Source organism: Rhinatrema bivittatum, chromosome 9 (assembly GCF_901001135.1).
Source record: "Rhinatrema bivittatum chromosome 9, aRhiBiv1.1, whole genome shotgun sequence".
Classification (NCBI taxonomy): Eukaryota; Metazoa; Chordata; class Amphibia; order Gymnophiona; family Rhinatrematidae; genus Rhinatrema; species Rhinatrema bivittatum.
In genome coordinates this window covers 4,841,818-4,859,313 of record NC_042623.1, presented here as the reverse complement: position 1 = coordinate 4,859,313, position 17,496 = coordinate 4,841,818, and the positions used below count along the sequence as shown (strand labels likewise).

At 43.8% G+C, this 17,496-nt stretch overlaps 1 protein-coding gene across 3 annotated transcripts in view; it reads left to right on the top strand.

Moving 5' to 3' along the window:
• Positions 1–17,081, top strand: part of SEMA3A (semaphorin 3A) — a 461,793-nt gene extending 444,712 nt beyond the window's left edge. For all 3 annotated transcript variants that reach the window (XM_029615640.1, XM_029615639.1, XM_029615641.1), the window contains 2 exons: positions 2,684–2,826; positions 10,552–17,081. In XM_029615640.1, the coding sequence (XP_029471500.1) occupies positions 2,684–2,826; positions 10,552–11,007 (599 nt within the window). In that variant the 3' untranslated portion in view covers positions 11,008–17,081. The remainder of the gene's footprint in view (positions 1–2,683; positions 2,827–10,551) is intronic.
• Positions 17,082–17,496: the final 415 nt, after the last annotated feature.

Here is a 17,496-nt window from a genome sequence, read left to right as displayed (position 1 = left end):
CTTTGGGCTGGATTTTAATATCTAAGCCCGATTTTATAACATGCGCGCACAGGTTATAAAATCCGGGGTCGGCACGCACAAGGTGCACACTTGTGCACCTTGTGCGTGCCGAGCCCTTGGGGAGCCCCGATGGCTTTTCCTGTTCCCTCCGCCCACCCCCCCCCCCCCCACCTTCCCCTCCCTTCCCCTACCTAACCCGCCCCCCAGCCCTACCTAAACCCCCCCAACCTTTGTTCCATAAGTTGTGCCTGCCTCTGGGACGTTTCCAATTCCAATTCACATCGCTAATTTTTTTTTTAGGGAGGCCCGCGTCGCTAACAAAAAAACCCACCCGACCCTTTAAATCGACCCCCCTTAGTCTCCCCCACCCTCCTGACCCCCCCAAAACCTTTTAACATTACCTGGTGGTCCAGGGGGGCCTCAGGGGATGATTTCTCGTTCCCAGGCATCAGCTGCGCTAAGAAAATGGCGCCGATGCCCCTTTGCCATTACCATGTGACAGGGTATCCGTGCCATTGGCCGGCCCCTGTCACATGGTAGGAGCACTGGATGGCCGGCGCCATCTTTATTTATTTATTTATTTATTTATTTATTGTTTTTGTTATACCGAGTTTCATGATAGGCATCACATCAACCCGGTTTACAAATAACAAGGAGTGTAAAGCATAACGTAACGTAAAAAACAATATTTTCAATAAGAACCTTGAAGTTTAAATACAGTGAATCAGAAAAAGGGAGAGGGAAAGGTACAAAAAACAAGGAAAATAAACTTGGGATGGAAGGGGAGAAATTGAACAGCACAATATTTACATTTCAGCCTATTGATACATTAGAATAGCAAGTGAAAAAATAAGACTATAAAACGGTACATAGGTAATCAAATGAATAAATATAACACAGTTGTGAATGGTAATAGTATGATAAATATGCAGCAGGAATTAGTGAGAGAGGGTTTGAGGATGGTTGATTCGTGTTTACATTCCATTATTGCATACGAGTTAGTGCTAGTGAGAGGAGGTTTTATTCAAGGCTTGGAAATGCTTTAAAGATGGTCCATAGGGGCTGATGAGTAAAGATGGCCGGCGCCATCTTTAAAGATGGCGCCGGCCATCCAGTGCTCCTACCATGTGACAGGGGCCGGCCAATGGCACGGATACCCTGTCACATGGTAATGGCAAAGGGGCATCGGCGCCATTTTTTTTTGCGCAGCTGATGCCTGGGAACGAGAAATCATCCACCAAGGCCCCCCTGGACCACCAGGTAATGTTAAAAGGTTTTGGGGGGGTCAGGAGGGTGGGGGAGGCTAAGGGGGGTCGATTTAAAGGGTTGGGTGGGTTTGTTTTTTTTTATCGGGCCATCGGCACCATTTTAATTAGTGGAAGCCAAAATGGCGTCGATGGCCCGAGAGCGGGAGATCGCGCCAGGGACCCCCCCATTGGACCACCAGGTAATTTAACATTTTGGGGGGGTTCGGGTAAGGAATTGGTTTTAAAGGGTCAGGGTGGGTTTAGGGGTTGTTTTGGTGTGCTGGTTTTCCCGCCCTCCCCCAAATAATTCCCGTGCCCTATTTAACGAGTTAGGATGATTTATGACTATAAATCGGGGGCATTTGTATTGTATCGTGCACTCTGACGATTTAGGACGATTTTAAAATTATCTGACGATAATTTTAATCGTTCAAAAACGATTCACATCCCTACTACAAGTCATGTAGTGAAGTTTTGTATTAGCTAGAGTTTGTGCAGGGCTTTATTTGTTAGTCTCTTACTCAGTGCATTACAGAAACCCAACTCTGTGCTTACTGTGGCATGGGCCACTGTCACTAGGGTGGTCTCCACACTTTACATAATTGAAAGAGGCAACTCTAATGTTGCCTGCTTAGTTCTCATTCTAGAAAGACTCCAAGGTGTTTGACCTGAGTTTTCAAGGTGAGCCAAAGATTCTGAATAGGATTTTCAAATCAGGGACCTGCCTGCTCATGTTTTGTGTTCAGAGAATCACCATTTTGTAGTTTTCTTAAATTTTATTCCTATGACTATTAGGGTTGTGCATTCAATTGAAATGATTGAAAAACAATGCAATGAATGAGGCCTTTTTTTTTTTTTTAAATGAAAAGAGTGTTTGTATGGTCGGTTTGTTGTTTGCCACATCGGAGGAAGGTGTGGAAGTGAGGTCATGTGGCCGCCAGTTTTAAAGGGCTGGGATACTGAAACCCCGGCAGAGGAGATTGGGCTTCGCTTTTACCCCTGGGAAAGGGGTAAGTGGGAGCCCCCCTGGCCCCAGAACTAGAGAGACGCGGCTTCAAGCAAGCCCCCGATTGGGCAGGTCTGGGACAGCTCAGTTTTGGGGCCTAGGGACACAAACAGGGCCACCAGAGGCCCTTTTTTAAATTGGTTTGTTATTTTTTTTTATTTGGGGTATTTTTCACGTTTAATGATTTGTTTAGCTTGGCAAATGAACAGAAAAAAAAATTAAATGAACCAAAAATATGCCCCCCACCCCAAAAAAAGAAACAATTTGGGCTGCACATTCCTGACGACTGTTACCACTGCTTTCATCAGTTTAGAAAATCTTTCCAGTTGGCAACTAAACCTGTTTATTCAACAAGAAAATAGGTTTGGAGGGAGTTGGTTTCTGTCTGTATTAATAATCGTTTCTTACGTTCTGGTTTTCCTGCTTGCAGACGACCCCAGCAGGCAGAACATGCAGGAAAAGATCATTTATGGGGTGGAGAACAGCAGCACATTTCTGGAGTGCAGTCCAAAGTCCCAGCGAGCTCTGGTCTACTGGCAGTTCCAGAAGCAAAACGAGGAGCGGAAAGATGAGGTAAGTGTAAGAAAGGGAACCCCATCATTACAGGGCCTCTACAAGCTATGGGCCGGATTTTAAAAGGGTTACGTGCATAAGGTACGCGCGTAACCCTTCTAAAACGGCCCTGCGCGCACCGAGCCTATTTTGTATAGGCTCGGCGGCGCGCACAAGCCCCGGGACGCGCGTAAGTCCTGGGGCTTGCAAAATGGGGCGGTCGTAGGCGTGGCCGGGGGCGTGGTGTCAGCTTGGGGGCGTGTTCGGGGGCATGGCCGAGTGCCCCGACACCGCTGCCTGTGTCGGGGCCTGCCGTGCCAGCGAGCGTAAGTTACTATTGCCCGGAGGCAGTAGTAACTTTTCGAATAAAGGTAGGGGGGAGGTGTAGATAGGGCCGGGGAGGTGGGTTAGGTAGGGGAAGGGAGTGGAAGGTGCAGGTGGGTGGAAGGAAAGTTCCCTCCGAGGCCACTCCAATTTTGCAGCGGCCTCGGAGGGAACGGGCAGCGTGCGCAGGGCTTGGCACACGCAAGTTGCACAAATGTGCATCCCCTTGTGCGCGCCGACCCCGGATTTTATAAGATTCGCGCGTATCTTATAAAATCCAGCGTACTTTTGTTCGCACCTGGTGCGCGAACAAAAGTACATGCGCTCTTTTTTAAAATGTACCCATATTTGTGCAGACAACAAGCACTCGTGAACATTTTTCACAAGGAAAGGCTTTATCAATCAGATCAGTCTTCTTAGAGTTTATGGGCAAATAAAGCTGATAGGCATAGCCATACATTGGCTATGCAAGTAGTTTAAATAAAGCCCTTTCAGAACGTTTTCCTAGATATGCGGCCTCAGAATCTAGTTTACATTCCTGGAGTCAGGATGTATATCCGGTAGAAGGGATAATTTACCTCTGTAAATGCTGAATTGTTCATTTAGATTGGTCAGTGCAGCTGTCTCCATGTTGAGTCCATTGACCCTAGCATCCTGCCTCTGACAGTGGCCAGTCCAGATCGCAGGTACCTGGCAGATCCCATAAAGTACATCTAATTCCTCTTACTCACTCCTAGGGATAGCGATGGCTTTCTTTACTCCAGTGGGTTAAAAATGTATTATGGACTTTTCTTCCAGGACGTTGTCTTTTAAATCCCAGTAAACCAGTGGCCTTGATCACAAACTCCACAGCTGGACAGTGCACGAGTGAGAAAGTACTTTCAACAGTCTGTTGTGAATCTGCGGGGAGTTAGTTTCAGGGAGTGTCCTCTTGTTTCAGTATTATTAGTATTATTTAAATAACTGTCCTCTCTTTACCTGCTGTACACCACTTGTGATTCTATAAACTTCTATCGTGTCCCTTCTCAGTCATCTCTTTTCCTAGCCTGTGTAACCGCACAGGACAGCTGTCCCATCCCCTTTTTTCATTCTTGTCACCCTCCTCTGCACCTTTTCTAGTTATAGTATCTCTTTTTTGAGATGGGGGCGACCAGAAGTGCACACAATACTCAAAGTGCACTTGCACCATGGCTGGATACAGCGACAATAGGATATTTTTTGTTTTATTCTCCATTCCTTTTTGTATCGTTCTTATGTAAAGTTAGTTGTAAAAATATCCAAGTATAGCAGTTGCGGTACTTATCCGGATAAATTCTGATTTATCTGTCAAAATCTTGAAAGTGGATTTTAACTGGACAAGTTTCAACGTATCCGGCTAAGAAGCAGCAAAATCATTCTTTATCCACATATGTCTTAAAATTAACTATACCTCTTTTGATTGCATTAGGCTGTGTGATAGCTGCTGTAAGGTTTCATTGCCATTTGTGATGTCTCCTGTAAGTCTGATTTCAGCTGAATTGACAGGTTCAGAGCCTTGGGGGGGGGGGGGGGGGAGAGAGAGAGAGAGAGAGAGAGAGAGAGAGAGAGAGAGAGAGAGAGAGAGAGAGACTGGCCATAATATCATGGCCCATAGGTAGGTATTTGTATCCCTATGGTAGGCCCACCTAGTAACTCGAGGTGGGGATTAGGTAAGAGTGTAGGGGGTTAGGGGCCACTTTGACATTCTACGTGACACCTACGAACAGAACAGTGGTCTCTTGTGAAGATTTGATGACCTTTGGAGTGAGGAAACTCACTCCAAGATGAGATTTGGGCAATGTTCTCTCAACCTAGCTTGATGTTACCCCAGGTAGAGAGTCCAACAAGCTAGGCTGAGAGAACCTTGCCCAAATCTCAACTTGGAGTGAGTTTCCTCACTCCGAAGGCCAGCAAATCTTCACAAGAGACCACTGTTCGTAGGTGTCACGTAGAATGTCAAAGTGGCCCCTAACCCCCTACACTCTTACCTAATCCCCACCTCGAGTTACTAGGTGGGCCTACCATAGGGATACAAATACCTACCTATGAGCCATGATGATATGGCCAGGCTCTCTTGCTATCGCATGCAGTACTTATAAATCAAAACATATCCAGGAAAATGCAGTATATATTTACATGTTATTTTTACATGTGTGTATGTTGCAGTATGCATTTATGTGCATTTTATAACCTGCATACATCATGTACGTGCAGGTTATAAAATATAGAAGTAGATTTTTGCGTGCCTATATGGATATGTGTGCAGATGTTTGAAAGTTAGAGTATATAAACACTGTTGTGTCCGTCGCTGTCCGACGTCTCTGCTCCGCCCACCTCACCTCATTGGCGACTCCCTTCGGGGTTGATGGAAGGCTAGCTGCTGCGGCGTCTCCTGGCTGTCCTCTTCCAGCGTTCCCAGACCGGCTCGGTGTTGTAAGCCGCCACTGGGTTAGGAATCTGAGACTGTTAGAGGTGTACTTCCTGGGAGTCCTGATCCAGGACTATCAACCCAGTGCTTGCACACTTTATATTCTACCACTGAGCTTAAAATTCCAATATACTGTATTGTCCACAATTACTCCAAAGTCCTTTTCCTAAATGGTGACTCTCAACACACAAGCCAACATTGGGTTTGTGTTATTGGGATCACTTTTCCCTATGTGCATCACTGTACATTCCCACATTAAATTTCAGATGCCCAGTCTCCTGTCTCACAAGGTCCTTCTGCAGTTCCACACAATCTCTGCCATTTCAGCAACTTTGAATAATTTTGTCTCATCTACATATTTGATCACCTCACTCCTCGTTCCCTTTTCCCAGTACCAATCCCTGTGGAACTCCACTTTTGACCTTTCTCCATTTGGAAAACTGACCATTTAGTTGTATCCTCTGTTTCCAGTCTTTTAATCTGTTACCAATCCACAATGGGACATGGCCTCCTATCCCATGTCTTTGTAATCTCCTGGGGAATCTATCATGGTGGACTTTGTGGGAAAACCTTCTGAAAGTCCAAATATACAAACTCCCTTTTATCTACAAAAATATTCTAATTGATTGTAAAATAAGACTGCCCTTTGCTAAAACCATGTTGATTCTTCTCCACTAAGCCATGTCTGTCTATGTGGGTCGTGAGCTTGTTTTCAAGAATGGCTTCTATCATTTTGCCTGGCATGGATGTCAGGCTCACTGGTCTATAGGCAGCACTTTCTAAAATAGCTAAAGCTAAGTCTCAACTCTGGTAGCCTGATTTTACTTCTTAGTGACTCCGATATATTGAGACTTTTTCCCATGTTCAGTGCAGTTCAGGATTGCTAATTAATTTTAAAAGGAGTTACACGTACTGTCATAGCAATCTGAATGTGAATATCCTATGGACGAATCAGTGGCACATGCAGCAATTTTCAAAAGCCCACTTACACAGGTAAAGTGCATTTACACGTGTAAAACCCAGTTTCATGCATGTAATTCCTTTTGAAAATTACCCAAAAGCCTGTTAATTCCTTTTGTTAATGTGAAACAACTGAAAAGAAATACAATATAGGCATGGAATTAAAAGAAACCCTGCCCTCTTTCTCTCTCTGCCTTTCCAAATGTCTATACATATGCTGTTCTGTTCCCCTGGGAAACGTTGATAAGTGATATCACGGTGTCAGGGGCCAGTGTGAGGTGTGAGTCTTTCTTATGGATCTGATGCCGGATGGGCGGAGACATCAGATATGAGTTAGCAATCTATTGAGGATCTGCTAGGGAGTTAGCAATCTCTTATGCTTCAACTCCTGAGAGGGGAGGAGTTAGCAATCTTGTTATGTGTGAGCTCCTCTGGAGGGAGGAGCTAGCACTCTGTTATGGTTAAACTCCTATGAAGGGGAGGAGTTAGCAATCTTGTTAGGAAAGCTCTGTGATAGAGCTAGGAGTAGCAATCTGTTGTGTACTAGCTCCTGAAGGAGATGGTTAGCAAGCTGTTATGAATCTGTTACTGAAGACCCCTGGTAGGAAAGGAGTAGCCATCAGTTACCAGCGGAGTGCTTGGAGAGGACACTCAGCTGTAGAGGAATGTAGATAGGTGAATCCTTGGGCCGATGGCAGATGACTGCACCCCCAGGAGGATATCCTGAGAGGGACCACCAGCTAGGCTTGAGTATGGAGACAGACACAGAATTCTTTTATTAGACAGGTTAGTAGAACCACCAGAGGTGGCAGTAGTGAGCTGCTTTGCCTGGCAGGGCTGAAGTCCCTCAGGTACAGGAACCACAATCCCTGGGTAGCTGAGCTGTAGAGAAACTATAGATATGGGCCGATACAGTAAAGTCCGCAGGAGAGCGGGCGAATGCCCGCTCTCCCAGCGTGCACACAGGCCACTCTCCTGTGCGCGCAATTCTCTATTCAAATGAGGCCCAGCGGTAAAAACAGGCAAAAGGAGGCGCTAGGGACACTATCGCATCCCTAGCGCCTCCTTTTGGACCGGAGCGGCGGCTGTCAGCGGGTTTGACATCCGACGCTCAATTTTGCTGGCATCTGCTCTCGAGCCTGCTGACAGCCATGGGCTCGGAAACCGGATGCCAGTAAAATTGAGCGTCTGGTTTTCGACCCGACAGCTGTGGGCCGACTTCAAATTGGTTTTTTTTTTACTTTTGGAAAGTTTCGGGACCTCCGACTTAATATCGCCATGATATTAAATCGGAGGGTGCACAGAAAAGCCTACCTTTGGGTAGGCGCTAATTTCTGAAAACAAAATGTGCGGCTTGGCTGCACATTTTGTTTTCTGAATCGCGCGGGAATACCTAATAGGGCCATCAACATGCATTTGCATGTTATTTATTTATTTATTTATTTAGCATTTTTATATACCGGAATTCATGTAGCAGAGTTACAAATCAATTCGGTTTACATTTTAATGTTAACAAGCATGTAAGAATGCTATTACATAGAACAAGGAATATTTGACTTGGAACAACTAAAACTGGGAGAACTGGTATCACCATAAACCATAAACAATAAATAGAGTGATATTTTTTGTGTAACAGGCTAAACAATAGTTAGACATGTAATCATCTAAACAAAAGCTAAATAAGGATTAGACTAGACAGACTGCGAGTTGATAAGCTGCAAGTAGGAATGCTAACTGGAGTGACAATATTGGTATAGTCTGAAAGGAGTCATTGTAAAGGAAGGAAGTGAATAGTGGGAGATTATTGGTGTAGATTGAAAGCTTGCTCGAACAGCCAAGTTTTGAGTCTCTTTTTGAAGGTGATCGGGCATTGTTCCTGTCGAAGTTCAGGGAGTAACGAGTTCCATTGTTGGGGGCCTGCTTTGGATAGAGTTCGTTTGTTTAAAGTGGATTTGATGGCTGGGGCCAGGAGGGTATTCCTGTAAGCTGTTCTCACCGGTCTGTCGGGAATATGTAGTTGAAGAGGGATGTTGAGTTCCAGTGGGATGAGCTTATGGATAGATTTGTGAATGATGGTGAGGATTTTGTAAGAGTTTCTGAACTTGATCGGGAGCCAGTGTAGGTTTCTCAAAATGGGGGTGATATGGTCTCTCTTGTTGGTTTTAGTAAGTATCCTGGCTGTGGCATTTTGGAGGATCTGTAGGGGTTTTATGGTGTTAGCTGGGAGTCCGAGTAGGAGGGAAATGCAGTAGTCTATTTTTGAGAAGATGATTGTCTGTAGAACTGAACGATAGTCTTGGAAGTGTAGAAGCAGTCTGAGCCTTTTTAAGACTTGCAATTTGAAGAAACCATCTTTAATGGTATTATTAATAAATCTCTTGAGGTTGAGTTGATTGTCCATTATGACTCCGAGGTTTCTGACTTGAGAAGAGAAGGATGATTGTCTTGTGCCGTCTTGGGTGATGAGGAGTATTTCTGTTTTATTGGAATTGAGGATCAAATTAAGGCTCGTGAGCAGGTTGTTAATGGCTTGTAGGCAGCTGTTCCAGAGATCTAGTGATTTTTGCACGGATTCAGTCACCGGGATAAATATTTGTACATTGTCTGCGTAGATGTAGTGGGTTAGTTTTAGTTTGGAAAGGAGCTGGCAGAGCGGTAAAAGATAAATGTTGAAGAGGGTTGGGGATAAGGATGAGCCTTGCGGTACTCCCAAGGAAGCGTGGACAGAGTGTGATTCGTTATTGTTGACTTTGACCTTGTAAAATCTGTTGATTAGAAATGACTTGAACCAGTTCAGTGCTGTGCCTTTGATTCCGATGTCAGATAGCCTATCTAGTAGTGTTATGTGGTAATTTCAACCTGCTATTCATTTGCTTTGATTGAGGGCCCTAGGTTAGGTGCCTGGTGCTAAAAATCAGTGCTAAGTACCTAACATTTATTCATATTCTAATTCCAGCCTCATAGCCACCTACATTTTTTCAACAGGGCCATATTAGGAGCCTAAGTCCCAAGGTTAGGCACCTAAGCCTTTTGAAATTTGAGCTCAGTTTGTTTGTTGAGAGCCCAGTTTCCTCTGTTATTTTAATATCCAAACACTGGGCCAGATTTTAAAAAGATTACGTGCGCCAGGCCTATTTTAAAATAGGTCCAGGGGCGGGGCATGGGTGCTTCGGGGCGAGGGTGGGGTTAGCAGCCCCTGGCGCTGTGCTGGGGATCGCCCGCCGGCTGACTGCCAGCACGCACAACTTGCACTTGCCCAGAAGCAGGCACAAAAGATCAAATAAACATTTTTGGGGGGGTTCGAGTAGGGCTGGGGGGGAATTTTAGGGGAAGGGGTGGAGAAGGCCAGGTTAGTGGGAAGGGAACAGGGGAAGGCAGCGCAGCTCGGCACGCATAAGGTGCACAATTGTGCACCCCTTGCACGCACCGACCCCTGATTTTATAACTTGCGCGCGCCTGTGTGCACAAGTTATAAAATCAAGGTGTACATGTCGCACGCCGGGTAGCACATGCACATGTACGCCCGCACGCACCCTTTTAAAATCTACCCCATTATGGAGGAGTGTAAGTATTTCTGGTATAAATTCCTTGCCATGACACACACCCGAGGTCAGTGTTTTCCAGATATGGACCTTTGGACATTAGGGATATAAATTTGTTTGATTCATTTTTATTTTTTAGTGCAAACTAACTTTTTCAGTTTGCACTAAAATAATCTAATATATACTATTTACATCTCGTGCATATTAAATAAAAACAAAATGGAAAAAATCCCAACATGAACCCAACCCCCCCCCCCCAAAAAAAAAAAACTTGTCTGGCTGCACCCCCCTATTGGACATTGTGCCCTTCAAATTGACATATTTTATAGTTAAGGCCCATTTTGGCTCTTCACCCATGACATGGTGCACTCATGGGCAGTCTTGTTTTTGCAGTGTATGGGCTGGGATGAACACAGGTGAGATCTGACCCCATGTCACGTATAATCAGTAAAATGTCCTTTCTTCCCCCTACAGATAAAAGTGGGTGATCGCTTGATCAAGACCGAGCAAGGCCTCCTTCTGCGTAGCCTGCACCGGAAAGACTCAGGGATTTATTACTGCCATGCCGTGGAGCACGGTTTCATGCAAACCTTATTGAAAGTAACCTTGGAAGTGATTGACACGGAGCACCTGGACGAGCTTCTTCACAAAGAGGAGGACGGAGAGCACGGCAAGGGCAAGGAGCCTTCCAACAGCCTGACCCCTAACCAGAAGGTCTGGTACAGAGACTTCATGCAGCTGATAAACCACCCCAACCTGAACACAATGGATGAATTCTGTGAACAGGTGTGGAAAAGGGACCGCAAGCAACGCCGGCAGAAACCTGCCAATGCCCAGGCAAACACCAACAAGTGGAAGCACCTACAAGAAAACAAGAAAGGTAGGAACAGGAGGACCCATGAATTTGAAAGGGCACCAAGGAGTGTCTGATTTGCATTACTTTTATAAACCTCAGACAAGTAGGAACTTGTAGAGAGAGTTAACTGGAAAAAAAATGCAATATTCATGAACTTTTTTCATGGCATTATGTGGATGTTTACAAAGGTGGGAAGCTCCAAACAATTTCCACTGGTTTCAAAAAAAGAAAGCATTATTAACTTTCCTAATAGACAAAACCGAGATTTGAGGACGACAATTCACCCGGAACTTGGCCTCCCTGTCCAACGTGATGTGGAAGGATTTGGTCAAATAGATTTTCTTTTCTTCTTCTGCCCAAAATGAATACGATGTCATTTGTCCTATTGCCGTTCAGCAAGGAAGCTTTATTCTTTGCCGTCAGCACCACTTTTTTCCCTGAACAAAAACTATAACTATGCACTTGCTAAACTGATGAATACCATAGCGCGTGGTTGGATACATGAATATACAGTATTTTGTCTAACTGTTTATTTGTACTGGAGGAGGATGGACCTGTCCGTGGAAATACAGCAAAGACAGAAACAAGAAGAACAGCCATCGTTTGGACAATGTGTGGAGTACACGGATCTACTACTGATCTCTTTTTCCTGCTTCCATAGAAAGATGTATTTTGTTAAACTCTAATTTAAATATACCATGACAAACATGCAGTAAAGATGAGCTCTTTTCTTTTCTAAGCATACTATAGAATAGGTTTCTTTTGGTTTATAATTGTCGGCTAATATTTGCAAACATGTGCTGCATTCTTTTATTAGAAAGTCGGTCATAGGACTTCCATCTGAGCGATGCTGGAAGAGTCTGGAAGGATTTGTTGTTAAAAAAAACCCAAACTCTGTTAGCATTCAAAAACTCTATAACAGGTCCCTGTGAAAGTATGCTAGAGATAGCAGGAGAGGAGTTCTCTTGGTTCTCGGCTGTTTTTAACTGTCTCCTATGACCACGTTTGCTTTGGGACAGCCTGATAAAATGAAGGGTGGGGTGGATGCATTGATCTTCTCGTGCCCCTAAGAACATAAATCTTTCTTAGTTTTCAATCTGACCTTTATTCTGGTACAGGTGTATATATAAAGTCTACACATGAATGGTTTTAAACTGCTTCGTTGCCTCTGCATATTAGTATGCAATTCAATCCTGGTAGATTCAGGTGACTATGGGGACTGAGCCCAGCTTTGTGCCTCCTTCTTGTCTGACTGGCATCTCATGTGACCCCATGCTCCTTCGCTCTTCAAATCACATACCCCCCCCCCCCCCCTCAATATTTTAATTTCTCACAATGATATAAAAAGACTCAATGAAGTAAATGGAGCCACAGAAAAAGAAGATTCCAGAGACCTGGTACTGCAAAGTATTAATGTCAGCACCTTCAAGAACCTAGGAATATGCCACAGACCATCTCATTCCTGCCTGAGATTAAACACACATAGGAAATCCCTGGAGTCTTGTTGGAGGCAAGCTGTGCTTCACCATGATCAGGTCTCTTGCTATTTTTCTGTTCCTGAGCTTATATTTTAATTAACTAAAAAAAATATTCATTTTATTATAAGAAGTAAAGAGATGCCATTTGGCAGTAGGAATGTGGGAATGAGATTGTGGCACTAGACTACATCTCATTCCTCCCCTCAGGTGTCTCCAGTCTCCTAATAACGTGCACCCTGACGTATTTTATCATCAAAGAGAAGTAAAGCCAATGCCCAAGTCATTCAGTGCAGCTATGGTCATCCCTGTTTCTCCTAAGTGTGCAATTCTATTAGTGTAGTGCCTGTTTGAATTTGGAAAATTGTCACTTATCAAACACAAGTGCACAGATAGCTGACATTACCTCATAACCTGGCCATTGATTCAGCATTTCTCCTATTCACATGTGAATATAGTTTATTCAGGGGCTTCCTCATCGCAGGAAAGCATGGCTTGCTAGGGGTATGCATTCAGTTTAAGCTAACATGAAAAATGCAACAAAACTCTGTGTCATTAGTTGTCATTTCCAAATGAAACAAATAGACAACCCAATGAAGTTAGGTTATTCATCATCAACTATCTACTCTCCAATAGCACTGAACTAAATGGAATATCCCCCCAGCCTTTCCCCACCCATCTGTCTAGAACTTGGCATTCAAGAAGTCAGTGGTGCAGAAGCAATCCCCAGTCTCTCCTGCTTCAACAGGGTGCTCACGGGTTCTGATGCTTGTGCCATTTTCTCATCATCTTGACGCCATGTTGGAAACAGGACCCAGAGTGGTGACTGCTGGGGATTGCTCCAGCCCCACAGGCTCGGAAGATGGGTCTGAGGAGGATGTGGGGCTAGGAGAAGCCTAGAGAGGTTATTTGTTTTTATTTCACTTCCCCCTTCATTTCCTTTAGGTTTTTTTTGTTTTGATTTGGTTCTTGTTTTGTCTCAAGTAAATGATGCGAACCAAAATAACAAAGCGGAATTTAAAAACTGAAGCCACTTGTCAACGGGCATCACACGTCCGTGATATTCACTGATGCACTGCAGTGGGGACTCACCTTCTTTTTATCTAAGACAATATTCAAGTATTAGGAGAAATAATACTTTATTGAAGGTAATATAAGTTGATGAATGGTTTTGCAGCATTACACTGCTGTTGATGAGTTGTACATAGTCTCTGTCTGTACAAGAGTTGTTTTGGCGTTTTCTATAAGCCTTTTGCTCAGAAACAAAACTACCACTGTGAATACATGATTTGAAAGCAAATAACATAGACGGGGCTGAAATCTGGTGATGAAGACTAAGCCCCAGCTTGTAAGGAACAGAAGGAAAAGCAACATCTCCATAATTCATTGACAGGACCTTGCAAAGTTCTTGTTTCAGATTTTAGATGATAAAAAAAAGGACATTTTAAAGTTTCATGGAAATAAATGTTTTCTTTTGCTGTCATGGAAAGTGTATGTGAGCTGAGACTTTAAGCCTGTAGGTGTCTGTGTTAGATATAAGTTAAAATATCAAAATGCCATCTTTCAATCTGAATATTCATTCCTTACATGGGGGTAACTGCAGCTGCTGGATTAGACAATTTTACCTTTAAATATTGGAGCCCCATTTGTCCCCACTCCAGTGGTCATTATCTTACACACACACCCGCACCCCACTTGAAACTAAAGCCCAGAGTTCTATTTCAGATGTGTTTCTAAAAAGAATTATGCAGGAGCAACTCGTGTCCCAAAATACAGATACATAGATGAGCAAATCTCTTTTCTCAGGAGATCCATGAAATGTGTCCAGGTCATGAGAGATTATTTTTGCAAGGCATGAGAAGGAACTAGAAACATGAAGGCAGGAAAAGACCCCCACGGCCTATCCAGTCTGTCCATCCAAATCAACTTCCCAGCTCTACAGTCCCTACCACTCCCACAGAGAGTCTGTGCTTGTCCTGTACTTTCTTGGATTCAGACATTGTTCTTGTCACCACAACTTCCACTGGAAGGCTGTTTTATGCTTCTAATACCTCCTTTCACCCTCATCCCATGACCCTTTGTTCTAGAGCCTCCCTTCCTTTGAAAGAGGCCAGACCCTTGTGCATTGATAATTCTGAGGTACTTAAGTGTCTCTAGCATGCCCACCCCATCCTTCCTCTGGGATATTCATCTTTAGATCTTTAAATCTGGGCCCATACACTTTATAATGAAGACCACAGACCATCGTTTTTAATACCCTTCTTTCAGAGAGTTTGCTGCCTAAGATTTCTCTGGAGTTTATCTGGAACCTCTCTTCAGCTCGTGTGCCTGGAAGATCACCATTGCGGAAGGGCCCTGCTGGCCTATGTTTTCTTGGACAGTGTTTGCTTAATGGATGGTAGAGGGATTTTTTTTAGTTTTTAGCACAGGAAGTTATTACTTTCTTATCGCAGATTGTATCTTGCTAGGATTTTTTATTTCTGTAGGACATATGAAAGTGGATACTTCAGAAGACACTAGGGATGTGCATTCATTTCAAACAAATGGGTTTTCCATAACTAAAACAGATGTACCCAAGAACAACTGAAAATTGGTTCTTTACTTTAAAAACAACAAAAATAAGATGGAGTCTCCCTGGGCCCCTCTGACCCTCCTGTCCCTCACACAAAAAAGCCAGGGATTCACAGAGCCTCCACCATCTCCCTTTTGCAAATAAGCCAAGGCTCCCCTTCCATGAGGGTCTCCAAGGAAGAATGGGGCAGGAGCAATGCCCGTCATTCCTGCCCCTTCAGCCCACCACAGGACTCACCAGCTGTAAAATGTTAGCCATAGAGTCCTAAAACCATCTCGCTTTGTGGCCAAGGCTGAGTGGAGGTCCGAAGGCCCCCAACTTATTTGCCAGCGTTTTGGGGAAGCAAAAGGGTTTGAGTAGGCCTGGCTGGGGGGGAGGGCCCAAGGGGGACTATTTTGGTTTACTTTTATTTTGGGGCAGTTTTCTATTTTTATTTTAGTTTGGCAAATGAATCGAAACAAAATAAAAATTAAATAAACCAAGACCGAAAAAAGCCTGAAATGAAAAACAAACCAAAACAATATCCCCTTGCCCCCTTCTAGTGCAGATCCCTAGAAGATGCACAGATGCAAACCATTTTCCTCATAGATGCACAATGGGAAAGAGCCTTTAGGATATCCGGCACTTCGGCTGCCAATCTGTGCCCAGTTCTCCATCTCTGGGCAATGGGAGGTGGAACGTGCACAATTCCTTGCCTTTTGTTATCTGAAAACAGTTTCTGTTGGATTGTTTTATAGCTTTAAAGAGGAGCTTAGCTAAAATCACAATAAAAGATTACTTTGGGACTATTTAGCTATGTTGTTATTAGCCTTCTTGCATCCATTAATGTATACAGATATATGAAGATTTTCCTACAGTTTATTAGATAATTGCCTGGTATCCTTGTACATGAGCAGAAACCTTGATTCTCCCTTGCCAATGCTTCAGGCCACCCGAGCAACCCACAATTGGGCACTGTTCCAGTCGGTGGTTTGCCACAACAACCTACCCCCCTCTCATTCTCTGCTCTACGTCATGTGTGGCCTACATCTTAAAGTGGCCAGCACTGCACCTTCTAGCCCAACGAGCTCAGCTCAGGAATGAGCCTAGTTCTGCCTTCCAGCATGCGACATTGGAACCGGCTATGAAAAACGTGCTAGGAGTTGTTAACTTGAGTAAAGACAGCAGGATGTGAGAGGAGTCATAGAAAAGTGCAAGATCTGACATCTACAATGTGACTGTTATCTCGAGAAAGAAAAAATGCAAATCCTACCAAACTCATTTACTGTGTAATAATAAGCATATGCTTTAGGTATGCTGCGATGTACTTCATGGCTTTATAAATCCTATTATGAATGATTCAATAGAATTGAGGCACGTAAAATAATTGGTGTGTATTCCTAGTCCCTGCATCCACTGTCCCACAAATAAGCAATTACACGTATCAATATCTATGAAATCATATGTTATAATGTATGCCAGTTGGAATATCCATTCTCCATCATTATACTTCATGCATTCAAGTCATTTTCTAGCCACGAATACATGTATAGAGAGAGATATGTTTGTATCCTCTCGTTCCTTGTTATTTTGACAATGCACGTAGCTGAGGACTGTGAGGTTATAGAGGAATGAACTAGTCAGAGAAATGTGCATCTTGGTAGAACACAGCCACACACCTTCAAGGTCCAAAATGAAGTCCTTATGTAAAGACAAAGAAAAAGCAAGAAATGCATGTGAATGAGCATTTACAGATCCTTTGTATGCATTATTTAGCATCTATCAATGTTATGTGTTTAATAGTTCAGTTTTGCTACCTAGATATTAGCCAAAAGAGCTGTAAATATTTTTGACTAGATGAGGAGGTAGGGCTGTCTCTTGGGACTCCACTGCTGTGTGCTGTTTCCGTGCAGAACGCGTGAGCCTAACAGTCAGAGAGCCAGTGCGCTCCTTTCGTCCACTCATCAGAGGGAAAGCATGGGGGAAACAAACATTCAACCACATTACTTTATTCAAGAAGGAAAGCAAAAACTGGAGAGGAAATATGCTAAAAAAAACCTGCTGCTGTAAATTATTTCTTTTGGCATGTATTCGGTTGTTAAATAAACATTTCTTCAAAGTACTTGACTGTGACCTATTCTTGCTATTTCTCTTAGAAGGCTGCATCCAAATCTAAAGGCTGTCCGCGTTGATCCTGTTCTGCAAACTGCGGAATATAAAATGGGCGAAATAAATCATTTAGAAAAGGCTGGGTGGAGTTCTGGTCTAAGCTGAAGAATGACCCCTGCTAAAGATGGCCCCAGACAGGAATCCGCTTCCTCTCCTTTCAGTAGAGCTATACTGCATGCTCATTATTTGGTTTAGCCTGGAGATGAGCAAAAATGGTTGTATCAAAAGCAAAAAGAGGAATCCTGGAGTTTTCATAGACCCACTCCTCTGGATGCAGCCAGCCACTCCGGTTTTCAGGATATCTACAATGAATATGCCTGAGATAGATCTGCATGCAGTGGAGGCCTTGTAGAACTGTAATGATCCAT